Genomic DNA, 14326 nt, shown 5'->3' with positions numbered 1-14326 from the left:
AAAAAAATAATAACTCAGCCACCGAAAACAAGCCTCCAACTGCGTGTTGCCAGCCGAGGAAGTTTGATATGAAACAGACTGACGGAAGGAGAGAAGAGGAGAGGAGGTCGGATCTATTTATGACATCAAACAAAAAACAGCACGCACATTCGACCTCTGACGTTGTTCATTTAGGGTCTCGGACCGAGTTGGGGTTTGATTGCTTGGAAAGAACGGCATTGTTTGACGGCCGATGCCCTTCTCGGAGGGCTCTTTTAAGGGAACTGAACTTGTTTGCGGGATCCGATGGTGCAGGTGTTACACCTGCTGCAAGCGAAGAGATTTTCGATGATTGATCTGTTGTAATCCAAAGCGCGTGCGAGCGCACGCCCCGTTCCAAGGAGCGCGAAATGGTTGAGGGTCACTGTCAATTACAGGTTGTGCGGAGGCTGGCCTCGTGTGACATCGAGCTGTCCGAGTTTGGCTGGCAATCAGAAACAAATGACAATGGTATATTCATATCATAAAGCAGTGGCCTCTGAATCCAGGGAGAAGTAGGCTGTGCCAAATATCATCACATGTTTTAGGTTGTCACTTCATTCTCAACGCTCAGAAAACTGTGTAATGAAAAGTAGGCTGTGGAAAGCAGCGTTCTTTTGAACTCGTCATTCAAAGTTATGTTTTAATTCGACCAAAATTGAATTAGTCTTGTCGAATAGAAGACCAAAATCCTTTTCAAATGAAGTCTAAAAAATCTTTGCTTATATTTGATTGTTAAATATTAATATCGGAAGTATCTGAATTGAGGTTCGGTTTCTGCTAAATTCTAAATACAAGTAACTCACAAGGACTGATGCATAGATGGCGTCCCCAACAAAATTTCTGTATAATTTATCATGATAATGACTTTTCAAAATTCCATGACTTTCTGATGTTTGGTCCACGAGTTACAGTGATTCAAGTGGCGCAAGGCTTGATGTTCTCAAAACAATTGGGAAATAATGTGTTGAGTTATCATTACCTTTCGACGAAAGTTAAAAAGTGAAAAGTAGTACTAGGACTCTGCTCCATAAAAAAACACAATCATTGTCGGAAGTATTCCAAGTTTAAACGTGCTCGTACTGACACTAAACATGTTGATCGCCGGTCAAACGAGGAAATTACACCAAGAACCAAATTCACCAAATCGTTTTTGAGACCCGTAAATCGAAATTGCACTAAATAGTCGACATCTTGAAGTCTTCATACGGCAGTTTGTACATCATTTCGCATGAAAACTTGTCTATGAGTAAGTTGTTGTAAAAGTAAGTGCCGCATTTGCTCATGGTGAACCGAAAACGGTTCTTGGCGCTATTTAGAGCTGTCTTGCAGAAATAAACTGGATTATTTTGCGTCAATATGTGACAATGGAAAAAAGCTGGATCCATCACTATACTCCGGAGTCAAAGCTAGTAGTCAGCCAAGTGAACTGCAGATCGTCCAAGGCGGCCAGAAACGCAAATGTGAGCCGACAAAGATTTGCCCTCAGTATTTTGGGATGCTCATGGAATTTCACTCATCAACTACCTTTAAAAAAGTAAGACTATCAAATAGCGAGCATTACATGGTCAATTGATGTGTTTGCAGAAAGCAATCGGTGAGAAACGACTCCGAATGAAAAAGAAAAAAAGTTGTTTGTTACCATGGATTAAACTGAATTGGACTACCGCATCCACCATGCTCACCGAGTGTGATCCCTAGCGACTACTACCTATTTACTGGATTCAAGGAGAGTGATTCCACTCCGACCAGAAAGTCATCGCTGAAACGAACGCTTATATCGAGACCAAAGATAAATCAATCTACAAGAAAGGTCTTGAAATGTTAAAGAAGCGCTGGACTGATTGTGGGCCTCTTAAAGGAGATTAAGTTGAGTTTTGCCCAAAAATGAATTTTTCCTAATTAGTAAGGGTGTACGTAAGGATGTAGTCGAAAACCACTGCCATTTCGCAATTATAGAGGGTCTGTCAACTGCTTATGATGTTCTGTTGTTTACATCGTTCTCTCACCACTTGTGTAACCGTTTATTCGTTTCCATTAGTTTGTTTCATAATGAGTTTTAGCTTCAGAGAACGTCTTAATATTGTACCCAAATGGTGCACACAACCCGGACTGTCAATGAGAAAATTAACAAAAATGGAAAGAGTTAGTGAGAAAACCGTGTTTAGCGCGATTAGATTGAAGATAACACCTTTGAGGATAAACCGAAAACGGGTCGAAAAAATAGTTCGGCTAACCCGGGTTTGAATGACAGTATAGTGAGATCAATCGAGTGGAGATATTTAATTAACGTCGTTTCCTTGTTTCATTTTTGTACAAATTGTTATTTGTCTACCTCATTTCAATTTATTTGTAATTTAATTTTGTAGCATATGGTAAGCTAGTTAATTATGAATCCCTGAAAAGAAAATCTTTTCCAGTGAGATTCCGCTTTATTTTAGTAATGAATAATTACACATCTGTAGGGATATAATCCTCTCAGCATTTAATTTTATTTTAAACTTTCTCTGAGTAGTATTTCGCCAGATTTTTTATTTTTAGCCAAGATTAGTTGCGTCCACTACCAAGGAGCATCGAAATGAAACTCCTTCGCGTGGTAGATAATTAAACACAAAGAGTATTCAATGCGGGATGGAGTCGAAATAATTGGTACTTCAAAGTCGAATGTTGTTCATACTCGTATTACGCTTGAATCTTCGAATCTAAAAAAAAACCGAAGCATTAATACACAGTTAGAAATAAGCATCCACCAGGTTCAGAGTTCTAAAGAAATACGATTCGATGCTTGCGAGAGATTCGATCTGCATAATAACGGACGATTCAACCTACTTGAAATTCGATTACAAATCCTTACCGAAGTCACAATAGGAAGTTTTGAACCAGTCCGAGATATCGATTCAAGTCGAAATAGTTAGTAAAAAAAATTATGATCAGGAAAGCTGTTTGTAGCTGCGGTCAGATTTTGCCATCTTTCCTCACAACTGTTTCGATCTTTCCTCACAACTGCTTCAGTATCAAGAAGGAAGGTCAAGGAATTTCTACAAAACCGATTTCTACCCACGATTCGAACCCAGAAGAATCTTCCTATTCTCTGACTAGATCTTGCGTTTTACCATTACGTGAAATAAATGTTAGAATGGTGTACCACAAAAAATGTTACTTTCGTTTCAAAATACATAAACCCACAAGACATTGCCCGCAAATTCAACCAATTGACAAATTTTGGGCGTTGCTGAAAGAACGTCTTAGAAAACATGTCTCGACAGTCGGAACTATTCGATAGTTTGAAAAGGATTGGGGTCAAAACCGTTTCACCAGGAAATCTGTTCTGAGCCGAAGAGAAAAACGTTTTCAAGAAAAAGTGCCAACTAGCATACAATCGCTAGATAACAAGTACTGGTTGTGCTAGTATAATTTTAGTAATGTATCTAAGAAGAAAGGAATATTCAACAGCTTGGTATTATTTTCACCAAAAACTAGGTGCATCCATACTTTCTGAGACGATATTTGGAATGCGTTATTTTTTCAAGCATTCTTCCTTGTAGATCTTTGATCTGCAAAAATTTATCCTGTACGGAGATTGTTTTTTTTTGTCTGCAGTAGCAAATCGCCTGCCAAGTCAGAAATTTTCTAACGAACTCACTAGCAAAAACGAGTTTTTATTTAAGAAGAGTAAACAAATTTTGTTTTTACGACTCTAATTTCAATGACCTTGAAGAACCTTTTCAACTAACCGGTCTTTTTACTCTTGATAAGAATTTTGATCGGTGATACTATTTCACGGCTTCTTAAATCAATCAATCAATGGGTGATTTTTGGATGACTTTTCATCTATTCAAATTCTACTTCTTGTTCTTATAAATAAATTGTCATTTCCAATATTTAACAGATAACAGATGTCAAATCGTTTAATAAGAAGCATAGGCTGGTTGAGACAGGATAGTTTTAGTAGTCAGCGGAGAGGAAAGGAGGGAACTGGTGGAATAACTGGTCAGAGCGGGTTGCGAGATAATACTCTTGGTGGCCAACGGAGCGGAGTAGGAAGCGATGGCAGGCTGAGACAAAATGGTCCGGGAGGCCAGTGGAGAGACGTAGCTGGTCAGAGCAGGTTGCGCAAGGATGCTTTTGGTGGCCAACGGGGAAGAGTAGGCGGCAATGGCTTGCGGTTGCGACAGAATGGTCCTGGTGGCCAGAGCTGGTTGAGCGACTAGGGTCTTGGCGGCCAAAACCGGACCAGCGGCAACGGCTTTCACAGCAAGTGGCTCACGTCGGACGGCGGCATTGAATCCGTTTTGCGAGTCCGCAACGTAGTCAACGGTGCGTCTGAAACCGTCGGGATCAACCAGGGAGTAGGATCCTTGGACGAGATCTCCGTTGCGGGATTCCTGTTGGCTCTTCTGGTCACCGGTCAGGGCATCAGAGACTCCGTACGAGAAGGAGTACTGCGGATTCGAATCGATGGCGACGATGGTCTTGGTCAAAGGAGCGGCCACCAGGGTCTTGGCAATTGGAGCCGAGTAAGCCAATGAAGCAGGAGCAGCATACGAATAAGCTGGACCGGAAATAACGCCGGCATGGGCAACTGCTACCAGAGCGAGGAATGTCACAAACTGTGAAATAATAAAATATAATTAGAAATGGAAAACACCAAACAAGTCCGGATTACCAACTTTAAATGCCATGATTTCTAAGAGCTAAGAGTGTCTTTACTGTTCACTTTGCAAGGAAACTGATCAAACTGTGCTGAGATGGAATCGTTCCCAGCATTTTATACTAAATTAGTTGCTAGTTATCCAAACTCGAACGTTTCTAGAAGAACTGCGATGGCCTTGATTTACTAGTTACTTGGCCAACAAAACCATTTCAAGAATATTAATTTCAAGTTTAAGGAATCTGGAACAGTCCAACTATGATAAAACTTATGAACCCTTAACAAAACCACCGAACATACAAAAATAAAAACACGATCCTTGTCCTAATGCATGATGCAACCGAGAACTGTGCTGTGCCAACTAACCAAGTCTCCGTAAGTTGGTTGAGGTCAGTTCTGCCACTTTCCATTTCGACTGAACAAGTAAACATCTGGAGCAGTTTCGTTACTTGAGTTAAAATTGCATCAGACAATTTTCTGTCGTATGGAACTGCAAAGTAGATCATGCTTCATTTCTATGCTGTAGATATCGACCAATTCAGAAAAACCAATTTTTATCTCAACTTCGGTCTACTCTAAAAGTTTGCAAATTTCTAATTCCGCTCAACAACAAACCGATTATGTTATTCGTGAAAATATTACATCATGCTTTCGAAACGAAAAAGTTCTGCAAAAATGGGCTCTCTCTCCTTTTGGGACGGAGCAGAGGAGGACCGCGGGTGTCACTTCAAGTTCATCGGCCAAGTTTACTTTCGTTGCATTCACGTGCCGATCGTGTGATGAAAAACCAGCCCGGCGGGTGGCGATTCGGTCAGTGGTCCTGTAAGTAAAGAACGCAAATCGAAACCGGCCGGCAACGCCACTTGGACTGTGATCGATTTTGGATCACAGCCCGATCGCGGGCTTCGTCGGAATTACTATAAAAATGACGGAGTTGATTTTTGCACAGCACAGTTCAGTCGATTTCATTGTTCCGTCAACAGGTTTTCAGTTTGAAAATGGCATTCAAGGTATCTTCGGGATTCGAGATATTCAGGATTCAGGATTATAAAAAAATGATTACATTTCTTCCTATTTGCAGTTTGTAACCTTCCTCGCCCTGTTGGCAGTTGCCCGTGCCGGAGTCATCTCTGGACCAGCGTTGTCGTACGCCGCCAGTCCCGCCCTATCGTACTCGTCACCAATTGCCAGAACCGTCGTTTCAGCTCCCATCGCCAAGACCTTGATTGCCGCTCCTCTGGCCAAGACCATCGCCGCCGATGAGTACGACCCGAACCCACAGTACTCCTTCTCATACGGAATCTCCGATGGTTTGACCGGTGATCAGAAGAGCCAACAGGAATCCCGCAACGGAGATATCGTACAAGGATCGTACTCCCTGGTTGATCCCGATGGTCTCCAGCGGACCGTCGATTACACCTCGGATCCACAAAACGGATTCAACGCCGTTGTTCGTCGTGAACCCATTGGAGTAAAGGCTGCTCCGGTTCTGGCCGCTAAGAGCCTAATCGTCCAGCCAGCTTTGACCACTAAAACTCTGATTGCTCAGCCTGCTTTGAGGACCTATTCGGCTCCACTGGCAACGAAGACCCTTATCTCTCAGCCTACTCTGAGCTACGCTGCACCACTGGCCTCCAGGAGCCTTTTGACCCAGCCAGCTCTCGCTTCGTATGCTGCTCCTGCTTTGTATTGAAAAAAAAAACCCGACTGACCCCGTTATCGAATGTTTGTTAACTTAGTTTTGTGAAATAAAAATTTTGAATAGATGAAAAGTCATCCTAAAAACAGTAGGTTTTTTTATTATTGTCTCCTTTTTGGAAATGTCTGGACTTGTACTCAAAGTCGGTTCAACTTGAAATCGGAATTGGACTTGGACTTGAAGTCGCTACAGGATGTGGAAGAAAAATAATAAAATGGGTTATAAAATAAGTAAAACATATTATAAAATGATCATGATTTTACGTTTCGTCTTTGATTCAGCAGTGCATAGCACATTACGTATACCTAGCGGTATAAAATATAAAATTCATAAAATAATGAACATTCATAAAATGGAATGTAAAATTTAAAAATTTCTGAAGATGAGTTGAAAAATTTTTAAAATTGAATAGAAAATGTATACAATGTGTTAAAAAATTTATAAAATGTGTAATAAAATTAAACACTAGGTATTAAAATTTTCGAAAATTGGTTAAAAAATTTAGAAAATGACTTATAAAGTCTAAGAAATGGAAAAATAAGAAAATGGCTCATAATATTCATAAAACGGATAAGAAAAATAATAAAATGGGATATAAGATGAGTAAAATGATTACAATGAGTTAGAAAATTTAAAAAATGGTTTATAAAATTAAAAAATTTCAATGTGAAATTTTTAAAGTGGGTTATAAAAATAATAAGCTAGATTATAATATCAAAAAATAAGTGAATAAAGTAAGAAAATTCTTAAAAGGGGTTTCAAAATTCATTAAATGAGTTATAAAAATAAGAAATAGATAAGAAATTTAAAAAATGAGTTAGAAAATTTATAAAAAGAACTATAATATCCTTGAAATGGGTTAAAAAAATTATAAAAGAAGTTGTAAAATTTTTAAAATGGAATATAAAATTCATAAAATTGAATGTAATATTTATAAGATAGGTTATGGGATTAAAAAATGGGTAAAACATTGAGAAAATGAGTTAGAAAATTCATAAAAAGGGTCAAAAAATTTATAAATGTTCTGAAGTGGTATATGAAATTTATAAAAAGGGGTTTATAATTTATAAAACGAATTAAATAATTATTTATAAAATGGATTATAAAATTTAAAAAATGGATTGTAAAATTTTCAAAACGGGATATAAAATTTCTTGAAATGTATGAAATAGCTGTTATAATTTTAAAAATGTGTCAAAAAGTTGAATAAATAGGTTTAAAATTTGGAAAATGAGTAAGAAAATGAGTTAGAAAATTAAAAAAAAGGGTTTTAAATTTTATTTTATTTTTCAACCCATTTTTTTGTTTGACACCCCATTTTATAAATTATGAATTTTGTAATACTTTTTATGAATTTTCTAGTACATTTTCTGAATTTTTGATCCATTTTTTAGTTTTATAACCTATCTTATAAGTTTTATATCGAATTTTATGAATTTAATATCTTAGTTTATAAATTTCACAACTCATTTTATAAATTTTATAACCCACTTTATAGATTTTATAACCCTTTTTATAATTTTCGGTCTCATTTTCTAAATATTTGATCTATTTTTAAATTTTATCACCAATTTATAAATTTTAAAAGTCATTTCATAAATGAATTTATAACCCATTTTATGAATTTTATATCCCGTTTTAAAAATTTTACGACTCATTCTATAAATTTTATAGTCTATTTTATAATATTTTCTACTCATTCTTTAATTCACGTTTTTAACCAATTTTATATTTTTTACTCATTTTATAACCCATGTTGTAGTTTTTCAACCTATTTTATAAATTTTAAAAACCATTTCATAAATTTTATATTCCATTTCAAAAAATTACAATTTATTTTATAAATTTTATGACCAATTTTATGGATTTTGTAACCCCCTTTAAGAAATTTTCTAGCTAATTTTCTTAATTTTTTAACCTAATCTTTAATTTTATGACCTATCTTATAAATTTTATATTCATTTTTATGAATTTTATATCTCATTTTAAAATATCCACGACCAATTTTTTTTTAAATTTTTTAACTCATTTTGTAGTATTTTATTTTCTACTTTTTTACTCATTTCATAAATTTCAAAAACGTTATTCAATAAATTTTATAACATATTTTAATGATTTTATATCCCGTTTTAAAAATTTGAAAATTCATTTTTTAAATTTTATGACCGATTTCATAATATTATTCACTTATTTTATAACTAATTTTGTATGCTTTTTAACCCGTTTTATAAATTTCATATCCCATTTCAATAATTTTACAACCCATTTTATAAATTTTATGACCCATTTAATCCAAATATTTTACTCAGTTTTTAGTTGTATAATCTATTTTATAAACTCTATATACCATTTCGTGAATTGTATTCCCCAAAATTTCATAACTCATTTGCTTTACTTTTTTAACTAATAAACATTTTATTGTATTTCTTTCACGTTTTTTAAATTTTATGAATCACTTTATAAATTTTGTTCCAAGTAATAACTATTTTTCTAAGTTTATTTTTAACCTTAACAATGGTATAATCCATTTTATAATTTTATTATTCTAAAAATTTTATATCCAATTTTATAAATTCTATATCCCATTGTACGACATTTCTAAGTCCAACATTTTTTAAATTTGTTTACACATTTTCAAATTCTATAATTTGTTTTTAAAATTATATATCCCATTCGACAATTTCACATGTTTTAAATTTTATAACTCGTTATATAAATTTTTATTCATTTAATAATTTTATTATTTTTCTCCTCCTTTTTATACATTTTTTGATCCATTTTATAGATATTTTTTCTGTTTTATAGATTTTAAATATCATTATCTAATTTTTCTCAATTTTTAAAACTTTATAAATTATTCAACACATTTTATAAGTTTTAAAACTCATTTTACAATTTTTCTATTCAATGTTAAAAAATGTTCAACTTGGTTTTACAAATTTTACAACCCATTTTATGAATTTTTTAACTCATTTTCTAAATTTCCACTCCCATTGTTTTATTTTTCTTATCTTATGTTTTTATAAAACATAAATTTTATAACTCATTCTTTAAATTTTTTATCTAAATTTTTTAATTTTTCAACCCATTTTCAATATTTTACAACCAATTTAATAAATTTTAAATCCCATTTCATGAATTTTATATCTCATTTTATAATTTGCGAAATCCGTTCTTTCAATTTAATAACTCTTTTTATAATATTTTTTACTTATTTTATTACTCATTTTAATATTTTTTTTAGCCGTTTTATAAGTTTTATAACTCATTTTATAAATTTTAGAAACCATTTTTAAAGTTTTATAAACCATTTTGTATATATTTCACTCGATTTATAGATAGTCCAAGTCCGTTTGCGATTCTATGTCGAATTTCAAGACTAAGTTCATGTCCAACCCCAAGTCGAAGTCCTGTAGCGACTTCAAGTCCAAGTCCAATTCCGATTTCAAGTTGAACCGACTTTGAGTACAAGTCCAGACATTTCCAAAAAGGAGACAATAATAAAAAAACCTACTGTTTTTAGGATGACTTTTCATCTATTCAAAATTTTTATTTCACAAAACTAAGTTAACAAACATTCGATAACGGGGTCAGTCGGGTTTTTTTTTTTTCAATACAAAGCAGGAGCAGCATACGAAGCGAGAGCTGGCTGGGTCAAAAGGCTCCTGGAGGCCAGTGGTGCAGCGTAGCTCAGAGTAGGCTGAGAGAGTAGGCTCTTCGTTGCCAGTGGAGCCGAATAGGTCCTCAAAGCAGGCTGAGCAATCAGAGTTTTAGTGGTCAAAGCTGGCTGGGCGATTAGGCTCTTAGCGGCCAGAACCGGAGCAGCCTTTACTCCAATGGGTTCACGACGAACAACGGCGTTGAATCCGTTTTGTGGATCCGAGGTGTAATCGACGGTCCGCTGGAGACCATCGGGATCAACCAGGGAGTACGATCCTTGTACGATATCTCCGTTGCGGGATTCCTGTTGGCTCTTCTGATCACCGGTCAAACCATCGGAGATTCCGTATGAGAAGGAGTACTGTGGGTTCGGGTCGTACTCATCGGCGGCGATGGTCTTGGCCAGAGGAGCGGCAATCAAGGTCTTGGCGATGGGAGCTGAAACGACGGTTCTGGCAATTGGTGACGAGTACGATAGGGCGGGACTGGCGGCGTACGACAACGCTGGTCCAGAGATGACTCCGGCACGGGCAACTGCCAACAGGGCGAGGAAGGTTACAAACTGCAAATAGGAAGAAATGTAATCATTTTTTTAAAATCCTGAATCCTGAGAATCTCGAATCCCGAAGATACCTTGAATGCCATTTTCAAACTGAAAACCTGTTGACGGAACAATGAAATCGACTGAACTGTGCTGTGCAAAAATCAACTCCGTCATTTTTATAGTAATTCCGACGAAGCCCGCGATCGGGCTGTGATCCAAAATCGATCACAGTCCAAGTGGCGTTGCCGGCCGGTTTCGATTTGCGTTCTTTACTTACAGGACCACTGACCGAATCGCCACCCGCCGGGCTGGTTTTTCATCACACGATCGGCACGTGAATGCAACGAAAGTAAACTTGGCCGATGAACTTGAAGTGACACCCGCGGTCCTCCTCTGCTCCGTCCCAAAAGGAGAGAGAGCCCATTTTTGCAGAACTTTTTCGTTTCGAAAGCATGATGTAATATTTTCACGAATAACATAATCGGTTTGTTGTTGAGCGGAATTAGAAATTTGCAAACTTTTAGAGTAGACCGAAGTTGAGATAAAAATTTGTTTTTCTGAATTGGTCGATATCTACAGCATAGAAATGAAGCATGATCTACTTTGCAGTTTCACACGACAGAAAATTGTCTGATGCAATTTTAACTCAAGTAATGAAACTGCTCCAGATGTTTACTTGTTCAGTCGAAATGGAAAGTGGCAGAACTGACCTCAACCAACTTACGGAGACTTGGTTAGTTGGCACAGCCTAGTTCTCGGTTGCATCATGCATTAGGACAAGGATCGTGTTTTTATTTTTGTATGTTCGGTGGTTTGGGAAAGGGTTCATAAGTTTTATCATAGTTGGACTGTTCCAGATTCCTCAAACTTGAAATTAATATTCTCGAAATGGTTTTGTTGGCCAAGTAACTAGTAAATCAAGGCCATCGCAGTTCTTCTAGTAACGTTCGAGTTTGGATAACTAGCAACTAATTTAGTATAAAATGCTGGGAACGATTCCATCCCAGCACAGTTTGATCAGTTCCCTTGCAAAGTGAACAGTAAAGAAACTTTTAGCTCTTTGAAATCATGGCATTTAAGGTTGGTAATTCGAACATGTTTGGTGTTTTCCATTTCTAATCATATTTTATTATTTCACAGTTTGTGACATTCCTCGCTCTGGTAGCAATTGCCCGTGCCGGAGTTATTTCCGGTCCAGCTCTTTCGTATGCTGCTCCTGCTTCATTGGCTTACTCGGCTCCAATTGCCAAGACCCTGGTGGCCGCTCCTCTGACCAAGACCATCGTCGCCATCGATTCGAATCCGCAGTACTCCTTCTCGTACGGAGTCTCTGATGCCCTGACCGGTGACCAGAAGAGCCAACAGGAATCCCGCAACGGAGATCTCGTCCAAGGATCCTACTCCCTGGTTGATCCCGACGGTTTCAGACGCACCGTTGACTACGTTGCAGACTCGCAAAACGGATTCAATGCCGCCGTCCGACGTGAGCCACTTGCCGTGAAAGCCGTTGCCGCTGGTCCGGTTCTGGCCGCCAAGACTCTAATCGCTCAACCAGCTCTGGCCACCAGGACCATTCTGTCGCAACCGCAAGCCATTGCCGCCTACTCTTCCCCGTTGGCCACCAAAAGCATCCTTGCGCAACCTGCTCTGACCAGCTACGTCTCTCCACTGGCCTCCCGGACCATTTTGTCTCAGCCTGCCATCGCTTCCTACTCCGCTCCGTTGGCCACCAAGAGTATTATCTCGCAACCCGCTCTGACCAGTTATTCCACCAGTTCCCTCCTTTCCTCTCCGCTGACTACTAAAACTATCCTGTCTCAACCAGCCTATGCTTCTTATTAAACGATTTGACATCTGTTATCTGTTAAATATTGGAAATGACAATTTATTCATAAGAACAAGAAGTAGAATTTGAATAGATGAAAAGGCATCCAAAAATCACCCATTGATTGATTGATTTAAGAAGCCGCTGTGAAATAGTATCACCGATCAAAATTCTTATCAAGAGTAAAAAGACCGGTTAGTTGAAAAGGTTCTTCAAGGTCATTGCAATTAGAGTCCTAAAAATAAAATTTGTTTATTCATCTTATATATAAATTCGTTTTTGCTAGTGAGTTCGTTAGAAAATTTCTGACTTGGCAGGCGATTTGCTACTGCAGACAAAAAAAAAACAATCTCCGTACAGGATGAATTTTTGCAGATCAAAGATCTACAAGGAAGAATGCTTGAAAAAATAACGCATTCCAAATATCGTCTCAGAAAGTATGGATGCACCTAGTTTTTGGTGAAAATAATACCAAGCTGTTGAATATTCCTTTCTTCTTAGATACATTACTAAAATTATACTAGCACAACCAGTACTTGTTATCTAGCGATTGTATGCTAGTTGGCACTTTTTCTTGAAAACGTTCTTCTCTTCGGCTCAGAACAGATTTCCTGGTGAAACGGTTTTGACCCCAATCCTTTTCAAACTATCGAATAGTTCCGACTGTCGAGACATGTTTTCTAAGACGTTCTTTCAGCAACGCCCAAAATTTGTCAATTGGTTGAATTTGCGGGCAATGTCTTGTGGGTTTATGTATTTTGAAACGAAAGTAACATTTTTTGTGGTACACCATTCTAACATTTATTTCACGTAATGGTAAAACGCAAGATCTAGTCAGAGAATAGGAAGATTCTTCTGGGTTCGAATCGTGGGTAGAAATCGGTTTTGTAGAAATTCCTTGACCTTCCTTCTTGATACTGAAGCAGTTGTGAGGAAAGATCGAAACAGTTGTGAGGAAAGATGGCAAAATCTGACCGCAGCTACGAACAGCTTTCCTGGTCATAATTTTTTTTACTAACTATTTCGACTTGAATCGATATCTCGGACTGGTTCAAAACTTCCTATTGAGACTTCGGTAAGGATTTGTAATCGAATTTCAAGTAGGTTGAATCGTCCGTTATTATGCAGATCGAATCTCTCGCAAGCATCGAATCGTATTTCTTTAGAACTCTGAACCTGGTCGATGCTTATTTCTAACTGTGTATTAATGCTTCGGTTTTTTTAGATTCGAAGATTCAAGCGTAATACGAGTATGAACAACATTCGACTTTGAAGTACCAATTATTTCGACTCCATCCCGCATTGAATACTCTTTGTGTTTAATTATCTACCACGCGAAGGAGTTTCATTTCGATGCTCCTTGGTAGTGGACGCAACTAATCTTGGCTAAAAATAAAAAATCTGGCGAAATACTACTCAGAGAAAGTTTAAAATAAAATAAAATGCTGAGAGGATTATATCCCTACAGATGTGTAATTATTCATTACTAAAATAAAGCGGAATCTCACTGGAAAAGATTTTCTTTTCAGGGATTCATAATTAACTAGCTTACCATATGCTACAAAATTAAATTACAAATCAAATAAATTGAAAATGAGGTAGACAAATAACAATTTGTACAAAAATGAAACAAGGAAACGACGTTAATTAAATATCTCCACTCGATTGATCTCACTATACTGTCATTCAAACCCAGGTTAGCCGAACTATTTTTTCGACCCGTTTTCGGTTTATCCTCAAAGGTGTTATCTTCAATCTAATCGCGCTAAACACGGTTTTCTCACTAACTCTTTCCATTTTTGTTAATTTTCTCATTGACAGTCCGGGTTGTGTGCACCATTTGGGTACAATATTAAGACGTTCTCTGAAGCTAAAACTCATTATGAAACAAACTAATGGAAACGAATAAACGGTTACACAAGTGGTGAG

At 36.9% G+C, this 14326-nt stretch overlaps 4 protein-coding genes across 7 annotated transcripts in view; 2 read left to right on the top strand and 2 right to left on the bottom strand.

Annotated features, from left to right (window-relative positions):
- The window catches only part of LOC131432989 (papilin), a 221649-nt gene that overhangs the window by 107886 nt on the left and 99437 nt on the right, over positions 1 to 14326 (top strand). The window lies entirely within an intron of this gene.
- On the bottom strand, positions 3831 to 4760 carry LOC131433022 (cuticle protein-like). Its single transcript, XM_058599750.1, has 2 exons — positions 4689 to 4760; positions 3831 to 4628 (listed from the first exon to the last, which is right to left on the bottom strand). Exons 1-2 carry the CDS (start codon positions 4698 to 4700, stop codon positions 3927 to 3929), a joined length of 714 nt encoding a protein of 237 aa, XP_058455733.1. The 5' UTR covers positions 4701 to 4760; the 3' UTR covers positions 3831 to 3926.
- LOC131425472 (uncharacterized) lies at positions 5559 to 12623 on the top strand. The gene is made up of 5 exons (XM_058587449.1): positions 5559 to 5679; positions 5751 to 6355; positions 10435 to 10582; positions 11629 to 11652; positions 11713 to 12623. The coding sequence occupies exons 1-5, from the start codon at positions 5668 to 5670 to the stop codon at positions 12412 to 12414; spliced, it is 1491 nt and encodes a 496-aa protein (XP_058443432.1). The 5' UTR covers positions 5559 to 5667; the 3' UTR covers positions 12415 to 12623.
- Positions 9883 to 10782, bottom strand: LOC131433040 (cuticle protein-like). The gene is made up of 2 exons (XM_058599772.1): positions 10662 to 10782; positions 9883 to 10590 (listed from the first exon to the last, which is right to left on the bottom strand). The coding sequence occupies exons 1-2, from the start codon at positions 10671 to 10673 to the stop codon at positions 9979 to 9981; spliced, it is 624 nt and encodes a 207-aa protein (XP_058455755.1). The 5' UTR covers positions 10674 to 10782; the 3' UTR covers positions 9883 to 9978.

Source organism: Malaya genurostris, chromosome 1, assembly GCF_030247185.1.
Source record: "Malaya genurostris strain Urasoe2022 chromosome 1, Malgen_1.1, whole genome shotgun sequence".
In the NCBI taxonomy this organism is placed as follows: domain Eukaryota; kingdom Metazoa; phylum Arthropoda; class Insecta; order Diptera; family Culicidae; genus Malaya; species Malaya genurostris.
This window is presented reverse-complemented; position numbering and strand designations above follow the sequence as displayed.